The sequence below is a fragment of the Mytilus edulis genome, chromosome 5 (genome assembly GCF_963676685.1).
Source record: "Mytilus edulis chromosome 5, xbMytEdul2.2, whole genome shotgun sequence".
NCBI lineage: Eukaryota > Metazoa > Mollusca > Bivalvia > Mytilida > Mytilidae > Mytilus > Mytilus edulis.
In genome coordinates, this window is record NC_092348.1 from 77,794,204 (window position 1) to 77,819,893 (window position 25,690).

Here is a 25,690-nt window from a genome sequence, read left to right on the forward strand (position 1 = left end):
AATACAATTTGAAGCATTAACATATCTACTAGTACAAATACGCAATCTGATACATGTATTAGACAAGCACTCCTACAGTAAGAGAGCGGTACAGGTGCTATCTAAACAAGCTTGAAATCTAGTAAGCATAAGAGAGTCAACAGACTGAATACCTAAATATCAATATAGAAAGTGGGGATTGCAGAAATGACATCTGAAAAAGATATAAACAATACCAATGCTGATGATACAGATGCGATGCTATAACAGCATTAATGTCAATATAAAATTCACTACTATACTATTGAGTCTTGGAAAAAGAGAGCTGGAAGAAGACATAGAAAAAAGTAAAGAGTTTGTTAACATGCTGAGACAGTACTTACGGTTTTCTTTTAAAAGAAAAAAACAAACATTATAAGATTTAAAACTTTTTTTTATTACAATCATAGTGTACCATCAATGGAATCATCAGTTAAACATACAATCACTCCATATAAAATTGCAACATCATATGTTACTATCATTATGCATATATATGTGACACCTTTAAAAAAGATTAATTACCTTTATATTGTTTATTTAAAAAAACCCACAATACTGGTAAAAAAAATTATATTCTATTTTGCCGGCTAAATAGCACACCATTTTGCCGGTGCCGGTTAAATAGTCACTGCACTGATATGACAAGTCACATGTGAAACTGTTGTAAGATAGATCAAATTTTTGTAGTCTGAAACATGTATATATTTATTTTTTGCAATATAATAATCATTTATATATATGTTAAACTTAAATTTAAAGTACATTTAAGAGAACATCTTTTATTCCCCAATTCGAGCCCCACAGATACCTTATCGTATTGCATGCTGGGTAATTTCTTGTGAGTCAACTATGGCGGATGTCATTTCAAATATTTTGGTTGTGACAGTATAACATTAATAGGCCATTCTTCTATATCAACAACGCAAAGAATTTGAAACATGGAATATTCAAAAAGCTTAATGTTTTCTTTAGTGTTTTGTGTTTTTATTATAAATGGTAAGTGCAAAATAAACGCAGAGTTAATGGAAGTTTACTTTCAGGAAATCAAAACAAACGTGTGACGCTCCCGAAAAAGGGGATCGTCTAGAGAATACACCTGAAAAGGTCTTCTATTTAAGAATATTAATATAAATAGCCATCTAAAGTATTACACGACACTAAAAAATACCGTTGATACAACTTTTCCTTGAGATTTTATAATTACATACATGTGTAGCTTTTCAAGTCGTCAAAAGACAAAATTCACAGCAATTATCCCAAATTTATCATTGGATGGTCATGATGGTAGTGTATCATATGATCATGTAGTGTTACATATTGTATTTGTCTTAAAAGTTAAACAAAATATCTGCATACATTAAAAATATGACAGTGCATGTCACAATGCATGTACATGTAAAATGAATATATTTCTTTATAATTTAAAAAGTTTTTTTCTAATCATGCTAATATTAAATGTCATACTGACAAATTTGACATCATGTTTTACAACATTTGCTGTCAATTTTGTCCCAACCTAAAGATAAATACAGTGACTCATGTGACATGGAAGAGTTCCAGGATCATGAGGATAGCTCAAACATTACATGGTGCATGGTTTCTTTACTCAATTTAAAGATGAATAACGACATTTATTTATGCCCATGCCTACATTTGTACATGTACATGTACATTCTTACTCAGACGAATTTAAGCAAATATAAAAAAATAATTACATGTCCACCTAAGAAAGTCTACCATTCTGTTTCAGTTTGCCTACCTCATCCTGATGAAACCTACCCCTACGGTAACATCATCTGCATGTTGAAGTTTCAATACAGGCGAAATTACTACATGTACATGTATTTGAAAATCTTCGCTGTTGACCTGAGAATCAACATTCTCAAGTCTGGTTCTTCCAGTCATTTTGTTGACATACAATGTATATCAATAAATGAAACTGAAAGTACATTGTACTTCATTCAAAAATGCTAAATATACATGTACAAAATGTAGGACATTCATGACATTACCATGTCAAATAATTTTTCTATAAAAATATTTTGGGAATTGACATGGCGTTTTTAACAAATTTAATGTTATTCTTAACTGAATTCATGAACTTTGTTAATTGTTTAAATTTGTATCTTCAAACATCACTTTCATGTACATTACCTTCTATAGAGAGTTTTCTTTGAAAAAAAGCTGTCTAACAATAACAATGGTTAGACTAGATTTGGTTGTAAACAGATTTACAACTAGATGCATTCAATTATAATTTGACATGTTTGATATCCTGCATTTATCAACATGATCAAGTTTTTCCTAGACATAATTAGGTCTAATTGAAGAAAGAAACTGCATCCTAAAACATTTAAATCATTTCTCAAGCATTTTGTATAATTTCTTTATGTGAATATGATACATCCAACTGAGCTAAAATTCTGATCAGTGTATCTTATGCATTCAAGGATTTATTTCTTTCCTTTTATGTTAAATTTAATGCAGGATATCCGTATACGACAGGTACTAATGTATGAGGAAATTATGCATATACATTGTAAGCCTATTTAAATTTGACAATTCATTTGTACATGTACAGTAGGAAGTAGAGGTAAAATTCAAAGAAGAAAGGAAATTCATGTATAGAGACTGTCTGCACAAAAAACTTTCAACTTCAAAAGTCCGATATTCTGCCATTTTTCTAATGTGAAAGTGTTTTGCTAATACTTGCTAGTCTGAATACAATTGGGGCTGATGCCTATATGTAGCAGGTGGCTAACGGTTCAGACTGAAGAGAGTTTCAATTATTAGGGCTGTAATTGTAATTGAGATGTTTGACCAGATGTATAGAAAAACTATAGATTAATATTTGGTAATTGAATTTAAAGTGCAAAATATATTTTGGATTTGAGCTAAAATCTTTACTATGTCTTATAGACTGTTAGCTATATATATATATAGGACATCAAGATTTTATTTGTTGTACTTACAAAATCAAAAGTATATGAACAAAGATGCATTTAAATTTGCAAAAAAATATTTTTTTTTTAATTGTTTAAAACATTTTGTACAAATTCAGCTTTAGATCAGAGAAGTCAGTAATTTCTTTTCAAAGAAATCGCATGTACATTTGCAGTAAATTTCATTTTCTGTTTTATTTTGACAAAAGATTGACATGTTACATACGTACATGTACAACGTTTACAAAAAATGTAGGTTTATTTGTTTATGATATTAACGATAACAACTTTAATAATAAACCAAATTCATAGATTCCAGTTATTTATTTTAATACTAAATGTATTTGTTAAAGGTTTAAATTAGCATATTTAGGACACATTGAATTCTGACAATACGTTAATTAAAGCAAGTTCATTGTTTTGACACTCGGGTAATAGATTATATCTACATTAACTCTGGACATATGGAAACCTTCCAGGTTTGTATCAACACCTGCCCAGGCTGAATTATCTAATTGGCTTGAGATTAAAATAGGTCTGTTGGGTAATAGACAAGATCTTCCTGATTTTATCATGTTTATCATCATATTGTTAGGTGTTATCTATTTAAGGTTGTCCTCTTCAGAAAAACATACTTATCGATCAAGATTTCAGATATGAAGGAACATGCCCAAATACAATATATACAGAAGATGAATTATCCTTGATTAATGAACCTAAAAAAGTTTAAATCTTGTTTATTCTTTATGCCTGAATACTTAAAGGTACCTTTGAGAAAGAAATTTTAAATAGATTTAGAATGGTAAATATTTATATGCAAAAGTGGATGTGTTGCATGTAGTAAGATGTTAAACCTACGCACGATACATGTATACAGGTAGACAGGAAGTGTTACCTGTCATAACCTGAACATTGTCAGTTGTACATGATAACATGTAATTGACTTTTTATGGTTGATTTGATTATATAGGCCATGGGGTAATACAGGAAGGACTAACTTGTATAACATTTACTGATCAAATATTTGATCTGTAGCTACCATGTCTCCCTCTGATCTTTTGTTATGTTTAACAATAGTCAACAGAAATTTTACAATGGAGGGTGTTCCTTGTCCTCAAATATCCTTACATCTGTATATATGTCTTATATTTACATTTGTATACAAATTCAATCTTGAATTCAATTACCGAGAAATAGTATTTTCAAACTAGTATGACATATTTTGTAAAGAAATATTTACAGTACAGTTTTAATGCATGCATCAGTATATGTACCTGTAATAAACACACTTCTAGTCAGATGAGACAAAACAAGATAACCAATTAGATTTTATCCAGATAAAAAATGTGAAATGGACCGGACAAGAATTTTTTTCTGTTTACGTTTGAACTTTGTATTGATGTGACATTTGGGAATTATAATATTTGTTTTTCCTTTTGATCACTGTTGATTCATCAATCAGAGAAAAATGTTTATTGTTAACTTTTTTTAGCTAAACATGTACTGTTTATTGTCACATATATAGTCATGTTAGGTAGTTCAATCCCACCCTTCTGAACATATGTGTGTAAAATTATTTTTCCAAAAAGGAATGTTTTTATAAGCCTCTTTTTCATGACTATAAATTAAAGATTTGAGCTGTCATGCCTTAACAAATGTATGTAAAACATGGAAAATCCCTTTAAAAATTAAGTCATATTTGCATTCTTTATAAATAGAGTATTACTTCTTTGTGACACATTGAGTGAATTACAAAGCAAGGTATGAGAATCTAGTATTGACATGAAGTTGAGTATTTTAGTCATGACCTTATTTGGGAGTGGTCATGTGTCACATCCTGGGATATAAAAAGTCAATCATCACTCATTTAAAATACAACACATCATTGACGATCATAAAAATCTCAATAATCGCCAATAAAATACAATAAATCATCTCTGTAATTGATTTACCAATTATAGGTCACCGGAAATCTCTTGAGAGATAAAACCTACATGTATGTACTTAAACCTTAAAAAGACATAATAATTTTATTTGTTGTACATGTTTCTACACACTGTCAGACTTAGAGCAATAGGTTCCAGAGTAGGACATTAAAACCCCAACATACTATTAAATTTATTACAGTGACAGTTTATGTTTATACATGTACAACATACACTACTCATATAAAAGTACATACTTTCCTTATCCAAACTGCACAGTCCTTATAAAATTTTATCAATGAATAAATATATTAAACTTGATTCATTTGTGTTTAAATTTTGAAGCTTTTTAATTTTTATCATGTTTATATTGAACCCATTACATTTTGATTTTCCTATAACATGTATAACGTTACATGTATAAATTCTAAATTCAAAAAAGTTGGATAGGTTTATTCAATCTTGGGTCTAAGTCTACCTTGCATGAATGAGTAGGATATTTAATAGAAGAACAGTTTACTGTCGCCTGAAATGTCATGAGATACTTGGTCTGGTAATGTCTGTTATCAAGTTTCATTTTAAAATAGATACCTTTTTATATTCTTTATAGATATAAATACAGTTTTTTAAACTGATACATACTGTATATATATGCTCAGTAATGGTGATTTTCATTTGTATGAAATGATAAATATATATATATACCTATACAAAGTCACTAGTATGATTACTACATGTTCTGTAGTAGGCTATGTGTACAAGTTCATAGATACAAACAGTTTTAATTTTTCCATTCTATTCTTTGTAAATAGTTATATGGGTAACAGGGTAAGTGTTTCTAAAATCCCAAATCAATGAGACTGGTTATTTTTTTATTACCCTTAACCCAAGATCTAATCTTATCATATATGAATTTAAACAATATGAAGGCTAGAGTTAAGTATTTATTACATGTAATTGGTATTCTAATGTGTGTTTATATGCATATAAATGTGAAATTTACACAATTTAGCATTGAGAATTTGTAAATGAAGGATAGAAATTTAAATTAGTATAACCCTGATATAACCCAGGTGTTGGTCCTAATGCAGATTTATTTGGAATATAGCCAGGCAGATCTACTAAACAACATGTATCTTATTTGTCATCTTGTTTATTTGTTTAGAATTATATATTATGGAGAGTAAGATTTAGTGGTCTAAAGGCCATAGTGGAAGAAATGGTCTGTTGTTCAGTATATCAAATAGAATTTTCATCAAACTTTCCTGTTTCTTTTCTTTGATGGACCAGCTACATTGTAGCTCTCTTTTTAATATTTATCAGACCCCCACTGAGTTGTGATAAGTTAACACAAGTCTGAGTACCATTAGACTTGAAGTTTATAATATTAGACCTGGGTGCAGGAACTATTTCATGATAACTAGCCTTTAAGTAGCTGTGTATCTGACCTACTTTAATTCCAGGTATAACTTTGAGGTGATAATCAAGTGTGATAATCTCAGCATTTAAGATTAAGACAAATATTTGACTTGTGGTTTAATTCCATTTATTGTAAGCTTAAGGTCATAAGATTTTACTACATATCCTACACTACAAAATTACATACATGTATATGTCATGTACAAAATGTAATATATATGTACAACAGTTTAAGGTCATAAGATTTTACTACATATCCTACACTACAAAATTACATACATGTATATGTCATGTACAAAATGTAATATATATATGTACAACAGTTTACAAGGTCAGATGAATTTTCAATTTTCGTCTTCATGAGTACTTAAAAAGCATACTTGAGTTAACTGAGAATTGCCATTGTAACAAACAGATTTTGACTCCTAAGAGTAAGAAATGCTTTTCACATGTTTGAATAATGAGGTTTGACAGTAATGATTGTACATGTATTACTGATTTAATTACTTTAGGAAACATTAGAGAAATGACTAGAACTAAATTGCAGAAAGAAAATATACCAATATTGAATCAGACATGTACATATACAGTTAAGAATAAAACTCAGCAGTATGCAATTTGCATCTATTATGTGCTGGTCTGGTTCATTGTTTGAACCCTTTTAACAAATGTTTAAACATGAAAACAGAAGAATATTGTTTATCTTTTGTTAAACATAATTTAAAATGTGTGCATGTTTATACATAATTTAACAAAACATATTTTGGGTGGGTCTTAACTAATGATAACAGTGCATCTGTTATGTAATTATAGATACCATATATCATGTTTATATATCATAGTTTTTTATCCCTGATTATAACTTCACTTATGATAAAGATTCATACACAGTTATAATCAAGTTAGTTTGTGTGTCCTGATTTAAACTGCACAGTAATGAAGAAACGCTCTATTTACCACTAGTTTAAAAGACTTCAAAGCTTTGTAAAGATCCAATTATCATACCTTATAATGTGTGATAGAATAGTAGACATACCAGATAGGTCATTCTATCTTATTAGGGACCTTTATCATTACCTGGCTTTAAACAGGTGTACCATGTAATGTCCTCTTACATCCTACAATGTATGAGGGCCATTCTTATAAAGGAGTGTTACATTTGTACTTGATGAGTAGATGGTTTATCCTCCACTTTTTTGCATTGCATTCTCCTCCAAATATCCACTCACCTGTTTATTGAAACTGCACTGAGAATCATTACTTTTTTATATCTTTTGTGTAACGTCATACCCTTGTGTAGTACCATGGTGATATTAAGAATAGATTTTATATATTGAAATTCAATTAAGGTGTTGTGTTATAATTTTAATGATTTAACAATTACATGTAGATGTTGTATGATTCTCAAGGTGGCTAAAGGCAATGAGAATTTTCTTCTAGTGACCAAATAATATACAAATTGATTTTCTGTTTGAATAGCTTATGCCAAAGTTTAAGTAATAACAGAAACTTTCAAGTGTTGGGTGTTGGAAGTCCTAATTTTGCTGAGAACATATATTTCAACTTCATATTGCAATTGGTCATTCCCAGATCTCAAAGACTCAAATATGAAAGACTTGAAACATCAAATTTACTGTAACTTATTTATTTCTTATTAATTGACTATTCTTTTATTGTAGGTATAGAAAGTATAAGTGTCCAGTTACAGGCAACACCTTCAGAAGGAATACTTGGATCGACTAGTTTAGAGTTGAAATGTTCTTATACAACTGTGCCAGGGGAAGAATATGTTACTGGTGTAAACATTATGGCTAAAATAAATGGACAGTTTAAAAATGTAGCTATATTTTACACTCCATCACTTCCATTAAATGCAACCCTAACAAATGATGGCAATTATTTATCAAACAGAGTGACACTAACCAACCCAACAGATACTATGACAAATTCTGCTTCAATGCAGTTTACTCAGATAGCATGTGAAGACGAGAATGAGTACATGTGTAATGTAGCATATGCAGGTTCTGGTGGAAGTACTTCTGCAAATTCTGTTGTTGCAAATATCAGTGTTAAAGGTAGGACAAACTCACAATACACCTTTTTAGTATGCCAATTTTATAAACATAAAAATATAGTTTCCATTCCCTTACTTTAGTTTTTCTCAACCATGTATTAATGTATTACGAAACTTATAAACAATACTTATTAATGTACTACAAAATACAGATCAAGTTGGAAATTGGGTAGGGTCATTTTTAATATTCTTGAGTTATGCACCTTTATAAACATAAATTTTTTTATGTTTCTGTTCTCTAATATAGCTTTAGTTTGCCTAAACTAAATGTTATGGAACTTTAAAACAATGCCTATTACCATAACATAAATCAATTTCAAAATTGGGTGGCATCACTTTTACCATTCTTGAGTTATACTCCTTTGTGAGTATAAAAGTTGCTGTGTAGATTTCAAAAAATGAGCGAGCTAATGTAGCTACAATACAGCATTTGCAACCGCAAAGTGGAAAAGGAATATTTATGAGTTGCAATACCTTGTTTCCCAATCCACTATAGATAAATATGTTTAAACTAAACTTGTGAGTAAGTTTACAACAAATGTATCTTAGTACTTACTGTTATTAATACATTTCTTTTATCTATAATGTATTACAGGAAACCCAGAAGAACCAGACAGTGTACCATCATATGTACCATCAGCTGGGATAGAAGAAGGAAACAATGTTGTCTTTACATGTACGGGTAATGTTGGTAAACCACAAGGCAAGTTCAGATGGGTGAGATACAGACGTGACTCCAATGATGTTACTATACAGGAAACACCATACGAATCAGAAACCACTACAGCAGTTATTATGCCTGGAACCTGTACATTTAACGGTACCAGTTCGCTGACACTGAAAATGGAACAACTAGATAATAATGCTGTAGTCAGATGTCAGGTTGTTTATCAAGGGGAAGCACTAGATTTAAAACAACAGACTAACTTCATTAATGTATATTGTAAGTAGGGGTTAAATAAGTTTTGATACATATTTATCATTCCATCGAAAAGTTATGAGGAAGACTTGAAAAGAATTTACAATTGTTTAATTGTTTTGATCCACATTGTTTCTAAATGTTTTAGGGGATGATAAGTCCAAATTGAATGAAAACTATAAATTTGCATGATGGGGATTAGGCTATAATAAATAATAGGTTTGTTTGCCCAAACGCTACCTACACAGAAAAAAGCTGCCTACTCAAATTCTTTTATTGTCCTGATTTGAAGAAGTTCTTTTTTAATCAAATAAGCATGAAGATTAATAAACATCTGATCATGCTGATACTTCAATTTCTTTTTTTGAAAAAAAAAGACAATGCCTACCTACCTACCCACTGTCTCAACCTTTGGGTAGGGTTTGGGCAAACTAAAATATTTTTAAGTGTGGCCTTATACAAACACTGCAATATAAACAGTGCTTGTAATGATATTAGTGGAAACTCATGGGGAATTCTTTTGTTAGCTTCAAATATTACTCACAGTATTTAAGAATAGACATACAGATGTGGAAAGCATTTGTCAGATAGCAAATCATAATTCAAGTTTGCATATATTATATCTGTATGTGTTATTTGATTAATGTTAGTACTTAAAAAAAACATTCTGTAAAGGTATGTAATAAAATTAAGAATGGAAATGGGGAATGTGTCAAAGAGACAACAACCCGACCATAAAGAAGACAACAGCAGAAGGTCACCAACAGGTCTTCAATGATTTAAGAAGTGTTTGTTCCCAAATGTTCAGGAAATGGTTGTTGGTAAATTTATTCATGTATTATTATGTTTTTCTCTATATTTTTTGTCTATAGATAGTGTAAGGAATGTACAAGTAACAAAGTTTCCCAGAAATCCAACATTTGCTGAAGGAGCAGAACCCATAACTCTGACGTGTTCATCAGATGGAAATCCTGCTTTAATAAACACAGATTATACTTGGCACAAAGAATCCAACACCAGTGTGACGCTAGGGACTGGGCCTACATATGTCATCAATAATGTTGTGGTGAATGAAACAGATAACTACATATGTGTAGCACAGAACAGTTTTAATGGAAAGACATTCAACATGAATAACTCTATACACATACAAATAGGTGGGTATCTTTATATACGAACATACACTCAAACACACACATTTAGCAATATTTTCACCTCAACCTTTTGTTAATGCTAGGGTATGAAAACTATAAGAAGAAAAAATACCTCGTGTAACCATCAGGCTAAAAAAAAATGGATGATATAGGTTGTAAATAGTAATTAGGGAAGGACAAGTTCTATATTACAAATATGGGCATACATATTCAAAATATTGAAATTAAATATGTTATTTGTTTGTTATTACAATGTCTTATGATCAGAAAATTAGGAACATGGAATATTTATTAAATATATGTATCAAGTTAATTTCTGACTACTTAAAATTGTTGAAAACAAAACAAAAAAGAAGAAAAATTTATTAGGACAATTCTTTATAAATACAGTCAATTGAAGTTGGCAATTTTTTTATTACTGCAGATTTCCATTTATTTGTATATTTATTTCTTTTTAAATCACAATATTTACTGTTGGAAAGAAATGATTTTTTTTTATTTTGCTGTTTTGCATGTTTTGTGTGCTATGACTTTTGTTTTTTATAAAGACTTCATTATAGAATTCAATTTAAAGTGTAAATTTTTGAATATATTTGCATTTTTAGTTACCTTTTTTCATTCATCTGTGCATGTGCATGCAAAAAAAATTTTCTTTATTTCTCATATTTATATTCTTATTCTATCAACAATTTGATTGTTTTATGGGTTGTAAAAAGTTAAATTTATTTTGCTTTTGTTTATTTTTTGTTGTCGTACAAATCCTGTAAGTTTACTTATAACATTATCAGTTAGTTAAATATCTTATCATGTTTATAAGCAGAAAATGTAGAAAAAATCAAATCACCAATCACCAAAGACTAATGAAATATTTATGGAAATTGTCTAATGCCCATTGAATAATTATGAAGCATAAAACCCTTGAAATATATATTTCTGCTAAAAATAATTGAAAAATAAATATAAACTGTTACAATGTGTCCAAGATCCATCCATAGTACCAATAATTAAAAAAAGGTAGTTTCGTTGCTCAAAATTGAAAACAGAATCAGCTGCTAGGAAAAATGTAATCCATATAATGCTTATAACAGAGAATATTTTAAAACTATATTTAAATGGACATTATGTACTATAATATTCTGCAGGTGTCTTTAAAACATGTGCAGTTAATCAGCAGTTTATAATATATATATATACCATCTTTTATATAATGTATAAATTCTTATTTGCAATAATAAAAGTATAAGTGATCTTCTCAGAGGCTTCTCAAAAATTGTATTTCAAAAATCAATGATCAAATTGGCATGATCTGGGGTTATAAAGAAATCCTGTTTACCATTACGACTAAAATATCAATGTAACTGGTACAATTTGTGTAACAACAAAATTAACGTCTGGTTTATTTGATGTATTATTCACATAAAATATAGCCGTATATATGATTGAAGTGTAGCATGATATATAGTTCTCAATTATCTCAGTGTTACCTTTATTTTACTTCCTATGCTATCATACCTACAGTATATAAACATCAAAACTCCCAGGTTTGGTGAACCCTAAAAAATACCACCTGTCTAGTAAAATAGCTAATATAGTAAGATAGTTGTTATTATTTGATAATTGAAAAAGGTTCTAAATGACCCGAATAAGACCCAATATCTAGCTAAAATTTCAAATACAGATTTATTGACCATAATCACAATAAATCATAGCTAAAACAATGACTAGATAAGAAATAGCTCTCTTTGTAGTAAATTTATGAATCAGTGTTCTTTAAATAAGGGTTGAAATTCATGGTTTTGTCAACCTTAACCAAAATACCTATTTAGGAAGAGAATGTCAGCGCTTTACAAAACAAGGCAAAAATAATTCTATTTCTGACACTTTAAATAATTGCATGTACATAATAATCAACTGAAAATATTTTTTATCTTAAAACCATAATATAATATTAATATTATGGGCCAACTAGGACCCTTAACAAACTTATCCAAGATGATATTTGATATTTTTGGTTTAATTAAAAAAGACAACAGCACAAAAGTAATTTTGCATCAAATTCAGATCTCCTTGCTCAGCAGTGACACATCATCAAATTATTACCACGAAATAGCCCAAAAGCCGTGCTTTAAAGTGGTGTTAAAATACAGAAAATCAAAAACAAATGTAAACGCAAATGAACCACAGTATACATGGTATAATACTTCTGAGAAGATTGTTAGATAACTTTGTATATGCTAGAGCTTTTTTTCAGAGAATGACACCAGAAAAATACAGTTCTTGATTCGTACATATGTTTTCTTTGTTTTTATTTATATTTTTTATTGGTAAAGGTTTTCTTATTTTAGATAGATTATTATATCTTGTATTCCGTTGATTTTGAATGCGTTAGCAATTTCTTAAGAAAAGACTGAAATTTTCCTCAAGAAATTGTCTGAATAACCAAACAGTTTTGGCAAAATCCAAATGTTGATGCAGACATAATTTTTGTTCAGTTTAACTGAATAAAAAGTTCATGTGGATTCATTTAATTACGTGGATATCAATTAAATGTGGATTGAAGAAAATATGTTTTTTAGTCAACTTTTGATTTCATAGTGTTGGCTTTATAATGATAGTCAGTAATTAATCCTAAATAAATTTAACAATTCTTTGAACTTTGAAATTTGTGATAAACCTATCCTCATGAAATTTGTATACCACGAATATTAATGCATCCACATTTATTCACATTTCATCAAAATTCATAAAAAACAAAGCCCTTTACATAAATCAAAGACAATTCTCTAAATTTCTAATTTTATGAGTAAAATGTGACTAAATCAAGATCTGTATGGTGGTATATTTGGCAACTAGTGCATGATACTTTTTACTTTATTAGACTTTACCACTACAACTTCAACTACAACTCCTTCTACTACTGCAGAATCCAGTCCAACTGCTGCACCACAGCTTCCACCAACAGGTATGTTTAACAAATATCTAAATGGGAGGGAAACTAATTAGAATTATTTCATTACATGAAGAATCATACTACAGCTGCATTAGAAATATCATCTGCAAGGGAATGATCACCCTGATAACTATGTAGTCATTTTGTATGGTCACCAGCCCTTATAACAAATCAAGTTGCTTTTAAAGTGCTGAAGTGGCATGTCCCATATATAAAACTTCTTAAAGATATTGAGGTTAAAAGAGAGGATGAACATGTATGCTACTTTTGGATGCAGGTTAAGAAAATATGAAAATAGTTAATATGCTGTGTTTAGACAAGTTATGGACTTTGGAATGTAGCTACCTGTTTCATTCATCATTAGATATGTATACTGCTTTGAAGAAATGTTGGATAAATTATGGAAAGGGACTTAAAGTGTTACCCAAGTGTCTGTCCCGTCCGTTGCGTTGTGAAACATCCTCAAAATTGGTTTTTGTTCTCTCTAACTTAAGTTTGCTTCACCAAACGTGATAAAACTTATACAGGCTGCTTATTACCATAAAGCACAGATCAAGTTCAGCATAGGGTTGCATCAATCTAGCTGTTCTTGATTACTTTCCCCTTGTGAATTTAAATGTTTTATAATTTGCCTTATATTTTCAAGCAGGAGCAGGATTGTTTGTTTATTTTCCCATTTTTTCCACACTTTGGATTTTGAATTTGTTTATGCCACAGTAATACCAGAAGGGATGCATTATATTTTGGTTTGTGCATCTGTCATTTCATGCTGTATCGGGTAAACACTAGATTGGAAATAAAAGTCAAATTAGTTTAAGATATCTTATTTATCCTGAGGGAAAGAACTATACTTCAAAAGAAAGTAGATATTTTATTTCATATAAGTATTTTATTTCAGTACTGAAAGTAGTAGGTTAGTAGTAAATGTTAATGCTCTGTAAGAAAAGCTTGACAAAAAAGTTTTATTTCACTTTCTTACACTTGCACGTCTTTTCATCAACTCTTTTACATGAAACAATGGACATGATATTCAGGCCCATACTGAACTTACTCCTATGGAATGTTATGTCTCTCTAAAATATCAGATATATTATCATGGGAATAGAATTGAAATATATTCAGATATGATGTGAATGTTCTGTAAACCAACAAAATTTTCGTGACTTTTCTGATTGGAAAAATAATGCAAAAATATTCCTCACTAATATATAGCATGTATAGCACACTTGGGTCTATTCTCACATAATTACATCAATATCAAGAGTAAACCACAAAAATAAATTGATGCAAAGTCGGCGAAATAAAAAATCCACTTAAATAAGTTGGTTCACAGTATGTTGATAGAAGGGGCAAGCTTGAAATCAGAATTGTTGACTTTATATATTATTTTTATTTCCCAATCATTGTAGATGATGGCATGAGTACTGGTGCAATAGCAGGAATAGCTGTTGGTATAGCAGTAATCGTCATAATAATTATAATCATAGTTATCTTTGTCCTGAGGAGGAATAATAGAGGGAAGGATGACAGCATTGATGGTAAGAATAATGGCTTTCATAAACTACATATTGTAATATGGCTTTATAAACATGTAAAAACGTTTTTGAAAGTTATATAATATATTCTTGTTTTATGAATCAGGCATACACATTTTATTTTGAAAATCAGTAGGTTTTTATAAAAGTCATCATAAATTTAGGAATCTTGAAATGTGGCCATAAAATCATAAAAGTGCACATTAGACATGTTCATGATGTTAGCGTGTTAGCGTGAGATTGCAAACAATTGACACACATTCAGGCCATCGAAATGACGATTCTTAATCACCAAAATGTTTTGAAAATCATTTAAATTTGATGATTGACTAACTCCTTAGCAAAATGAAGTTGCTACCCAAATTGGTATAAGGGAGACAATTTGTGATTAATAACTTGCACATGTAAACAAAATTGACGAAAAAGACTAATACTGTTGATGATTAAATGAAATGAATACAATGTCAATGGATTTAACATTCAAAACATTTAAATGAAAAACTAAGCTACTGTCATGACTGTTTAAGTTATCATTTTCCAATGAATTTAGTCATGAAGATGTTGCTTAGTCACTCAGTGCACGTTGATTATCTTTATTTTTATGAGCCCACCAGTTGTACCTTACTTTAGGCTAATAAGGGATGTGAACAATTGATTTATTGCTATTCATTGATTAAAGATTGAAATGTGAAGTGTAAAGAACAGATTATGAATAAATGATTACAAACCTATGACATGTGGTCAGAATGTGATTAGCTGCATGTTTTTTTCCCACAATCTACTTGTTAAGGTGGTACCTAACACTACAGGGAGATAACTCTGTCAAAATCAGCTAAATGTTTTAATCAAGTTGTTTTGTTAAAGAAATATCAAGATTCTCAATGATCAAAATAAGTGTTCGTCAAACTGCTATGTAACCAAATTTGTTTTCTCTAAAGTGGTTAGTTCAAATTTTTTGAAATTTTTTACATTTTTGTCAAAGGGTCAAAGTAAACATTTTGTCAAAATTTTATGAAAATTATACAGCCAAATTAATATTAGTCAAGGTGTTGGGTACACCTTAATAACAGAGATGTCTGTTATAAAAAAAGTATATACCGGTACATATAAATCTGTCCTTTATCAGATAATTTTTTTGGTCTACAATCATTCACGAGAATCTAAAATTACAACTGACATGATGTCCTGGACATTCAATACTGTTTTAGAAAATCATTACAAGTGGTGGTAAAAATTAAGTTGCCCATTGATAAACTGAATGTGATTTGTTTCTGGACTTAAAATAGATTGAGGCATATTCACACACAAGACTTATGCATGATATTATAGCAACTTATTTTATTTAATTTCACCTTTAAATTCTCAGTTCAAATCTATCTATATATCTTTATTTCTCAACAATCCAAATTACATGTGTTCTCTTCTGAAACTGAACGGTTTTATAATTTCTCATAATTTTACTTTCAGAACCACCAGAGAAACCAAGAAAGTAAGTTTACTTTTTGTATCTTCTTCTATTGTACAATTAGAAAGGAATGGAATGTTCTGAACTTTATTTAGAAAACTGGCTAAAAAATGCTCAATCATATCTATTAACAATATACACAGTGGATTGGTAAAAACATACTTTTTTGCAAAGTAATTTTTGATTGTATTAGCTTCAAGTCAAGCAATGGAAGACATTTGGATTACTTCTGTCTTGGGGAGTTTTCATCCATGTAATATTTTTTCCAAACTTTCTAAATACGGCTATACAGAATCTGATAAAGCTTGTGCAGGTTTCTTCTGCAGAGCATGACGTTGTGCATCTATAATGTGATTTTTTTTCTGTATCAAATTACTGCCATTTCTGCTTATAAAAAAACCAAGGGCAAGAGGAAAAATGAAATAAAAACAGACAACAGCATGGCAAGAATAGTTACCAAAAGACAAACAACAATAACAAACTTTCACTTACAGCTAATGATTGGGCAACAGGAACTTCACTCAAAATTTTATTTGAACTCAGATATTTAATAAGTGTTACACATGTAAATATCAGAAGAAGAGGATGTAGTATGATTGCTAATAAGACAACTCTCCACTAGAGTAGTTCAGAGTTTAAGCTAGGATTTTGAGGGCTTTAGTCACTTTTGCGTGCTATGAAAATCAACATTTTTTTTGTGCAACAGCAAGGGACCAAGGATGTATTTTACTAGATTCATCTTTGACTTTGTCAGATTTTAAAGGACTTAGGCATGATTGGTAGTCAGTATTGTATTATTTGACTGTATTGGACCTTATTATGAAAGATTCTGACATGGGATGTGGAAACTTAGTGCACAATTTCTCTTCAGTTTGTTCCAGAGGACATTCCTGATCAACAAAAGTAGGATTCATTTTTTATGCCCCACCTAGGATAGTAGAGGGGCATTATGTTTTCTGGTCTGTCCGTTCGTCCGTCCGTCTGTCCAGCTTCAGGTTAAAGTTTTTGGTCGAGGTAGTTTTTGATGAAGTTGAAGTCCAATCGACTTCAAACTTGGTACACATGTTCCCTATGATATGATCTTTCTAATTTTAATGCCAAATAAGAGATTTTACCCCAATTTTACGGTCCACTGAACATAGAAAATGATAGTGCGAGTGGGGCATTCGTGTACTGAGGACACATTCTTGTTTTAAACAAGGAATCACAGCAGAAATAAACTTGCAATGATTATATCACTGCATAATCATTATCATTATAAAACGTTGGAACTGTATAAAATCTTTTTTAAAGAGTATAACGACTGAAAGGAGGTTGTAAACAAATTAAGAATAGATAAAGTTTGCTACTTTCGGTTTTAAAATGAAATGAAAACGGGAAGTGACACGTGGATGATAAATTCAAAACGTGTCCAGTTCATCAGGAAATTATCATTTTTTCGGTTTAAATTCCTTTGGTTAGAGATAGATATATTTGTCTCTCTCGTTTAATTGATTCTAAATGATTTCGTATTTTACGTTTTTAATCAGGGTCTATAAATAGTCATAGGAATACTTTTACGCATGCGTAGTACACAGTACAGGGAGCACCTGTTTAACCAGTGAAGACATCTCTGAACATTGAATAAAGTTCTATATTTTAAATGGAAATTGTCGAAAGTTTTTGATGGCAATTTATATCAATTATGACGAAAATGCATTCAAATGACGTATCTACGACAAACAAACTTCAAATTGTGATCGTTGGAGAAATATTGAAATTCAAATGCAAACTGTCCGGGGTGTAACAATTTTGATCAAATGACAAAACTATACTCCTGGTTGTTGAATAGCGAACTGACTGATTTTCCTGACTGAAATAATTATGATAATCAATTATGAGGTTTATTAATAGTTAACGGATTAGTGACCCATCCGATAGTGATAAGCTGTTTAGTTGTAATCACAACTTGTAACACCTGTTGAAAATGTTAATTACCTGGGGGTCATCAACTTGTCAAAAACATAAAGACAGGTAGATTTATAGTTCATAATGCGAAAATATTTTTACACTTTCAAAATTTAAGTGACGAAATTGATTTGAAATACTTTCGTCAATGCGATAACCCTTTCGTAAATTACGAAAGTGACAAGCGCTAGCAAAATCACTGGAAGTTTATAAAAATAGGCCACTGTACAGCTTTCAACAATGAGCCAAACCCATACCCCATACTACACTATAAAAAGCCCAGAAATGGCAACTGTCAAACAATTGAAACAAGAAAATATGACTAATTTTATGCAACAATGATCTTTTTACAAGACATGAAATTATAGTTTCCCACAGGAAACATACTCTTTTTTTCTTGTTAATATTTTTGAATAGCATTAGTTTCAACATGAAAATCAATTAATTGTTGTGTTTAATTTCTTTTCAGCAACCTGAGTTTTGTAGATAGAAAAGATGCATTAGGAGATAAGAATGGTCCATTTAATAATGTAAGTATATGAAATTTTTGAAAGACATATAATCATAAATAAAATCTTGACAATACTATTACTCAGTTTAATTTAACTTTCTTTTATATTATGGAAGGGGAGAGAACCTGTGTTTGATTTAATGATTGAAATTGTTGCAAGAAAATTTATCAAATTTGGAACATTGACCAAAAATTATGAAATTGATAGTCAGAGTTCGTATATATCATATATAACATACATCGAGGAAAACATTTTAAATTTATGAAAATGAATTTTTAAGAATTATTTTCTGCAAATATATAGAAGTCAAATGGACAATAACAAGAAGAAAAAATTGTATATATTTGTAAAGGGAAGTTAAAAAATTGTGTTTTAAAAATGAAATGGTAAACTAATAAGATTTTCATTTTATTTCAGCATAATATACATTATGCAGACTTGAATTTTGATGATCGTCCAAGAAGTCGGAAACCATTACAGTTAAGTCAAGATTCTGATTTAGATCACACACCGTACGCTGAAGTGATGATGCCAAGAGTGTAGCTATCATCTGGTGCATTCATTACAGAAATCATGCCATTAGACTTAATTGTGTATTTGTATGGGCTGTAGTTGTAAGCTTAATATGTGTGCCAAATTGTATGTGAATGTTAGTGTGTCATGTGACATAATGGCAGGTCATGTGATTAGAAAGTTTTTTTTATCATGGCACGTATAATATTGATCATGTGATTGACAATTTTTAGTTATGGTTGATATCATACTTGTGTCCTGATATTAAAGGGAAATAATTACATCACTGAAAAAAAAGTGTTAAGCTTTGGCTTTATGCAATATCAAATCATTTTGTTTCTGAACTTGTACAATAATTGTCCCTCAAGGCGGTCTTTGTATGGATCGTCCTAATCATGTAATTGCTATTAATGCTATCATGATAATAAGAAGAAATTTATAATTGGTAATACACTTGTACAACTATAATTGTAAAAGATTTTACTATGAAGTTTTACTTCTGTTTGTCAAGAATCTCAAACTGATAAGAATGGAAATAATTTATGAAAATCTATACAGTAAAATTTATTGATGATTTAACATAAGGAGCGACAGGGCATGTTATTTGAATCGAGCATTAGGCCAGGCTGACCAGCACATACTAAGTTTAGGTATTTTATGAGAAATGAAAGTCTTCATGGTCTTGTATATACATGTATTTTGGCAAAAAAAGCTTAATTTTGAATGTAAAGGCTTTTTTCTGTCAATTGAAGGTATAATCATATCAGTAATTGAATGAAATGGTGAAATGTATGGATAATACATAGAGAAGGGACTGCATGTATTTCAATTATGTTTTAATATATTACAAACAAAAGTGCTAACTGTCATGATTGTACATAAAACTATTTTTATATATAATTTTTAGCTACGTAATACATTCCATTAGGCGGGATCACTTGAAGTATGTAAGATGCTATTTCATTTCACTATTGGTTTATTATATTAAATGATCATTATATTTGACTATAAATCCATTTTGTTGGATTTTAAGTTGTATTAAACATATCTGAGCACTGTACACGAAATACATATATTTTTGTACTTTATGCAAAATCAAATTTTTTAATTATAAACTTTATCAAAATCCATTCCCTCCAAGAGTAAGTGGCCTTGTAAAAAGTTTCGTCCATTATTTTATAATTATAAGTTACTGTTTAAGTGCAAACTATTGAACATACATTGCATTTCCAAGTTTTTATATGGCTGTTTGTTTTTGCAGTCTTGTTAACATTTTTTAGATAGAATTAGAACATATCATTCCAAATTTCTGTGTTGTGAATTACAATTTATGAAATGAATTTTTTTTTTATTCAAAAGTGTTGTGAAATTAGTATTAGTTTGACAATTTCCACATCATATATAATTCATCGGCATTAAAATATATGAATGTTCTTTAGAAAATTTCCCAAAACCAAGAGCTGTGAAGTTATGATACATTGTTTTACATTTTTAACATAATTGCAAAAGTTGAAAATGGAAATTTGAGAATTTGAGAAATTTTTGTCAGGACCCGTTAATTTTGTCATTTAAGTAGGAAAAAATGTGTCCTTGACCATTGTCCAATTGACCAATAGTATGACTTGTAATGTGTATAATTTTGTTTCTTCAAAGTCAATGTTTTAGAGTAGTCGCATGGTATGATTTGTAGTGAGAATTGTATGTGATTGATTTAATTAAGTCGATTTTTTGCGAGTGTCTGCACTGTATTATACAAAAGTGATAATGTTTGACACGCTACCCTTAAGTATGTAATTATAAGCTTCTTATATATAAATATACAGCATTTACTAAATGTATAACCCACCAATATCGGCATGTCACTTTCATTCATTCATAGACATTCATTTATTCATAATTTAACCCAGTACATTCATACGTATTTGTTCATTTAGTATTGTTCACATCTTAATGCATATGTATTTGTGTGGCTGTTAATTATATATGGGACCATTTAAGTTAATAACAGCTTGCAAATATATACGATGATGACTGTGTTAAAAATTATGGATTAAGGCAATAATTTGTACTTAAATCCGATTCATTTTCTCTAAATTAGCCAGTTAAAAACACAACATTGAACTCAGGTCTGTATTCTTATGTAATAATTTATTTTGTTTGATTCTAGTTATTTTTCTTTGTAGTTTTAGTAGTTCTTACACATTGTTAACCATAACTGTTCTATCGTTAACAACATTATCTAGTTTGGTTTCTATTGAAGTTATTGTTCCTTTGAAATTTAAATTAAAAAACAAATAATGAATCAGTAATGCTATTTCAGTTATTCCATTTCTAACAATTTTTCATATGCATTAATTCAGGGTAAAATAGTGGATACAAATTTCTTTTTGGTATTCATCAGCCCAAATATTTTGAATAATATAAATCGCAATACTATATTCACTTGCCATTGTAGATTTGTCATCTTAACATGATATCATAGATATCTCATTTCTCTTGTAGTATACTATTGTAGATATCTCCTTGTACTATAGACTATATCATCTATGATATTACCATTTACTAGTCATGTATAATATGTCATTCATTATAGGTCATTGTATTATAGACTATATACATTTTTCTCTTTATTTTGATGAAGAAATCATATAATGTCTACTGTTTATTTATTATTTACATGGAAATATTAAAATAAGCGGTAATCCATCATTTTAAGTGTAATTAAACATAGATTTTACAAGGGACTTGGATCATAGGAAAATTGTTAGTTTTTCCTTAAACAATTTTTATTAAATTTTATAGACTTTTCCGTTGATAAGATTTCAAACTGCCTTTTGCAATTAACTTAAGTGTTTAAATTTAAACAGTCTTAGTGAAGTGATCATTTTAAGTTGCAGCAGCAGTCTTGGAACTTAAATAATCTGTTTAGGTTTTACCCAAATTAACAAACTTTAAAAATGATATGAATTTTAATTTCATCTTAGACATTTTCTTCATGGCCTTATGAAAAATAAAGATTAATTCAGAGTTGATGTATAAGGGGAGATTATTCATATAATTTAATTATATGATAAATTGAACTGTAGATTTACCTGTGTTGGGATATAGCAGGAACATGAGTATGTACAATTGAATAAGACCTATCTCATCTTTTATATGAATATTGATCATTTACCTTTGTTCTACATATTGTTCTGCATATCATTTATTTTTAAAAACAAGCTAAGTCACATGCTCTTTTTATGAATTTAAAAATAGCACAAAAGATAGGAAACTAAGCAAACATTTAGGGGTAATCATCCTTGATACCTTAAATAATGAATTAAAAATTAATTTAAGTTCCATTAAAATATAATGACTGTGGGATATAGATATTATAAAACATTGAAAGTATATTTGTTGTTAAGAAGATAGTATTATTATTACGTCATCAACATAATCTATCAGATAATAACTTTGTTGATAATTTACATGGAATACTAAATAAACATATAACCCAGCAGCTATAGTGTGGTGATATCAAGCAATATTGGTTGTTCAAATTACCAGGTATTATTTTATGTTTTGATTTATACATATACACAAATCATGAAATTGGAAAATGTAAATGGTGAATATACAGATCAATTTTAACTTTAAGTAATCTATCCATATGCATTTCCAAAACTCAAATAGTTAATGAATAAACAAGAACAATTAAGGGCATGTTTAATCATTATTCAGGTTGTGTATCAGTCATTATCATTGTAGATTTCAATTTTTTACAAAGAGATCATGATATCGACCAGATCAATTGTATGTAAAGGGAACAAGGAAAATTCAATCAAGTTACATATATTTTATCATTTAGCATTACATTTAGATTGTTTTTAAGAATTCCAGATTCTAAGTTAACTTGTTAATAAAATTTGAATTTCTGTAATATTTGTGTTATGTTGTGAGATGTGTCATTATTTAAAAAAACACTGTAGAAAAACAACTGGTATTTCAGTTAAAATATACTTCAGAGGATAATAAACATGGAAATAAAAAAGATGACATTTGGAAAACAAATTAAATTTCACACAATTAAAAACACAACACAAGTGTGACCAAAATGAGACATTTATTGAAGATTTGGTAATATAATGTCACACTTATCTATACTTTAAACACTCATCTAGAGAAAGTTTATGCCACTACTGGTGGAGTTTTAATACCTCAAGAGTATCACCAGCCCAGTAGTCAGCACTTCTGTGCTGATATGAATTATTATTGATATGGTCATATTTATAAATTGACTGTTTACAAAACTTTTGAATTTTTGAAATTCTAAGGCTTTTCTACCTCAGGAATAGATTACCTTAATAGCTGTATTTGGCAAAACTTTTAGGAATTTTGGTACTCAATGCTCTTCAACTGCGCAATTTATTTTGATTTTTTAACTTTTTGGATTCTAGTGTCACTTTTGTAGACGAAATTCGCGTCTAAAGTAAAAACAAAATTTAATCATGGTATCTATGATAAGTTTATTAAGGTTGAACTCGTTTTGCAGCTTCATACACTAAAACACTTGTAGTTCTGAAATCTTAATGTGTTTTGTAAAAAAACTTAAATTGATTGCACCATGAAACGTTTGTATGCCCTTGTATCACTGGAAGGGGTATTCAGTGTTACCAATGTAGGTCCATTCTTTACAAAACTTGTTTCCTTTCTCTTACTTTAGTTTGCCTCAACCAAGTGTTATGAAACTAATACACAATGCTGATTGCCACAAAACACAGATCATTTTCTAGAGTTGTGCCCCTGTACAAATGGAAAAATTGCTGAATTTATCGTTTCCTTTCTCTACCTTAAGTTTGCCTCAATCAAATGATATGAAACTCATACACAATGCTAATTAACACAAACTCAGATAAAGTTCGAATTTTAGTGACGTTTCTCTTAAAGTTCTTGACTTGTGTTCCTTTATAATATATGCAATCAGGGGGCTTCATCTGTGTCCAATGGACATAAAAGTTGCCTGCATATCTGTATATTTAGATACTTATCAGAAGTATTGATAAACACTATAACACACATACAATTGATCTTCCTCTAAGTTCAGTATTTTTGTGATTTTACTTTATACATTTTGTTTTATTGGGTGCTCCCACTGTCTATATCATTCTGCTCAGCTCTTAATAAAATCGCATCCTCGGCTTTGTGACGTCAAATACATTGACCCGGCATTAATAACTCTGAACTGGACATATCAGCGATTTCATAATGTTTCAAACGATGTTTGATAAGTTTGACCCAACGTTATCACGTCATCTTCCGGTTGCTGTTGGAACTAATTAAACACTTCCAAAGGACTAAAATACAGCCTGATAAATCGATTATCATGTTATCTGCATATTGATATTGTAAAATATCAGCTACTCATAATATGAAGACTTTTTTTTATCTCGTTCACTGTTCTCACTCGATAGAAACCTTCATATTGTGATTCGCAGCTGATATTTTAAAATATCAACATGCACACATCCTAATAATAAGAAGTATGTTTTTCCTTTTACTGATGAAATATTTTGAGGTCTGAAAATTTGTTTGACAGGATTTGTGTCTGGAGTGCTTCTGCAGTTCCATAACCCTCATTCAACTGTTTCAAATTGAGCGAAAGGAAAACCAATTCAAGACCCAACATCGTTGTATGCCTGCATCAAAAAAGAGTGATTGCCAGCTCAAATGTCTATGTCTGTTCTGTTTGGATCTGATTGGCATTGCATGCAAACCCTCACATGTCCTCTCTTGCCGTTTCAAACATTCCTTCTAGTCTAAACGCCCATTATGTTCTTCTGATATCTAGCTCCAATGTTTTAGAAATCTACAATTTTGATCTTTTCCAACAACAACGTTCGGTCATAAATTATATACGTAATTTCTGTTTTAAAAAGTTACTTAGGCAAACGTGTAAGTAACAGTTAGAAATTCTTATACTGATGTCTTTATTTTGTAAACATGTGCATGCCTTATCTGACCATTTTATAAATATCCAATGCATATTAGTAAAAAAAGTGTGAATGCAAACAGTGTGAATAAATAAGATAAGCGAATGATGTTATATTGGAAATTCATGTTTTCAAAATGGCCATCATTCAAAATGGCTACCATAAAATCAATACATATGAAGTCCTCAGGTGACAGTCCTTGTCATCTGTGATGAATATACCATATGACTTTATAATAACTTCCTGCAGCAAGCGTTTAACTGATAAGTCAAAGTGAACACGGTTACTAAGGAAATGCAAATGTGTAAAGGCAGTATTAAGTTGTACTACTCTATGTAAATG

General features: G+C 29.8%; 1 protein-coding gene across 1 annotated transcript; it reads left to right on the forward strand.

Annotated features, from left to right (window-relative positions):
* The first annotated feature begins 835 nt into the window (after positions 1-835).
* Positions 836-23,298, forward strand: LOC139524500 (cell adhesion molecule 2-like). Its single transcript, XM_071319301.1, has 9 exons — positions 836-1,017; positions 7,987-8,382; positions 8,977-9,324; positions 10,173-10,457; positions 13,333-13,416; positions 14,814-14,942; positions 16,407-16,428; positions 18,821-18,881; positions 19,281-23,298. The coding sequence occupies exons 1-9, from the start codon at positions 960-962 to the stop codon at positions 19,404-19,406; spliced, it is 1,509 nt and encodes a 502-aa protein (XP_071175402.1). The 5' UTR covers positions 836-959; the 3' UTR covers positions 19,407-23,298.
* Positions 23,299-25,690: the final 2,392 nt, after the last annotated feature.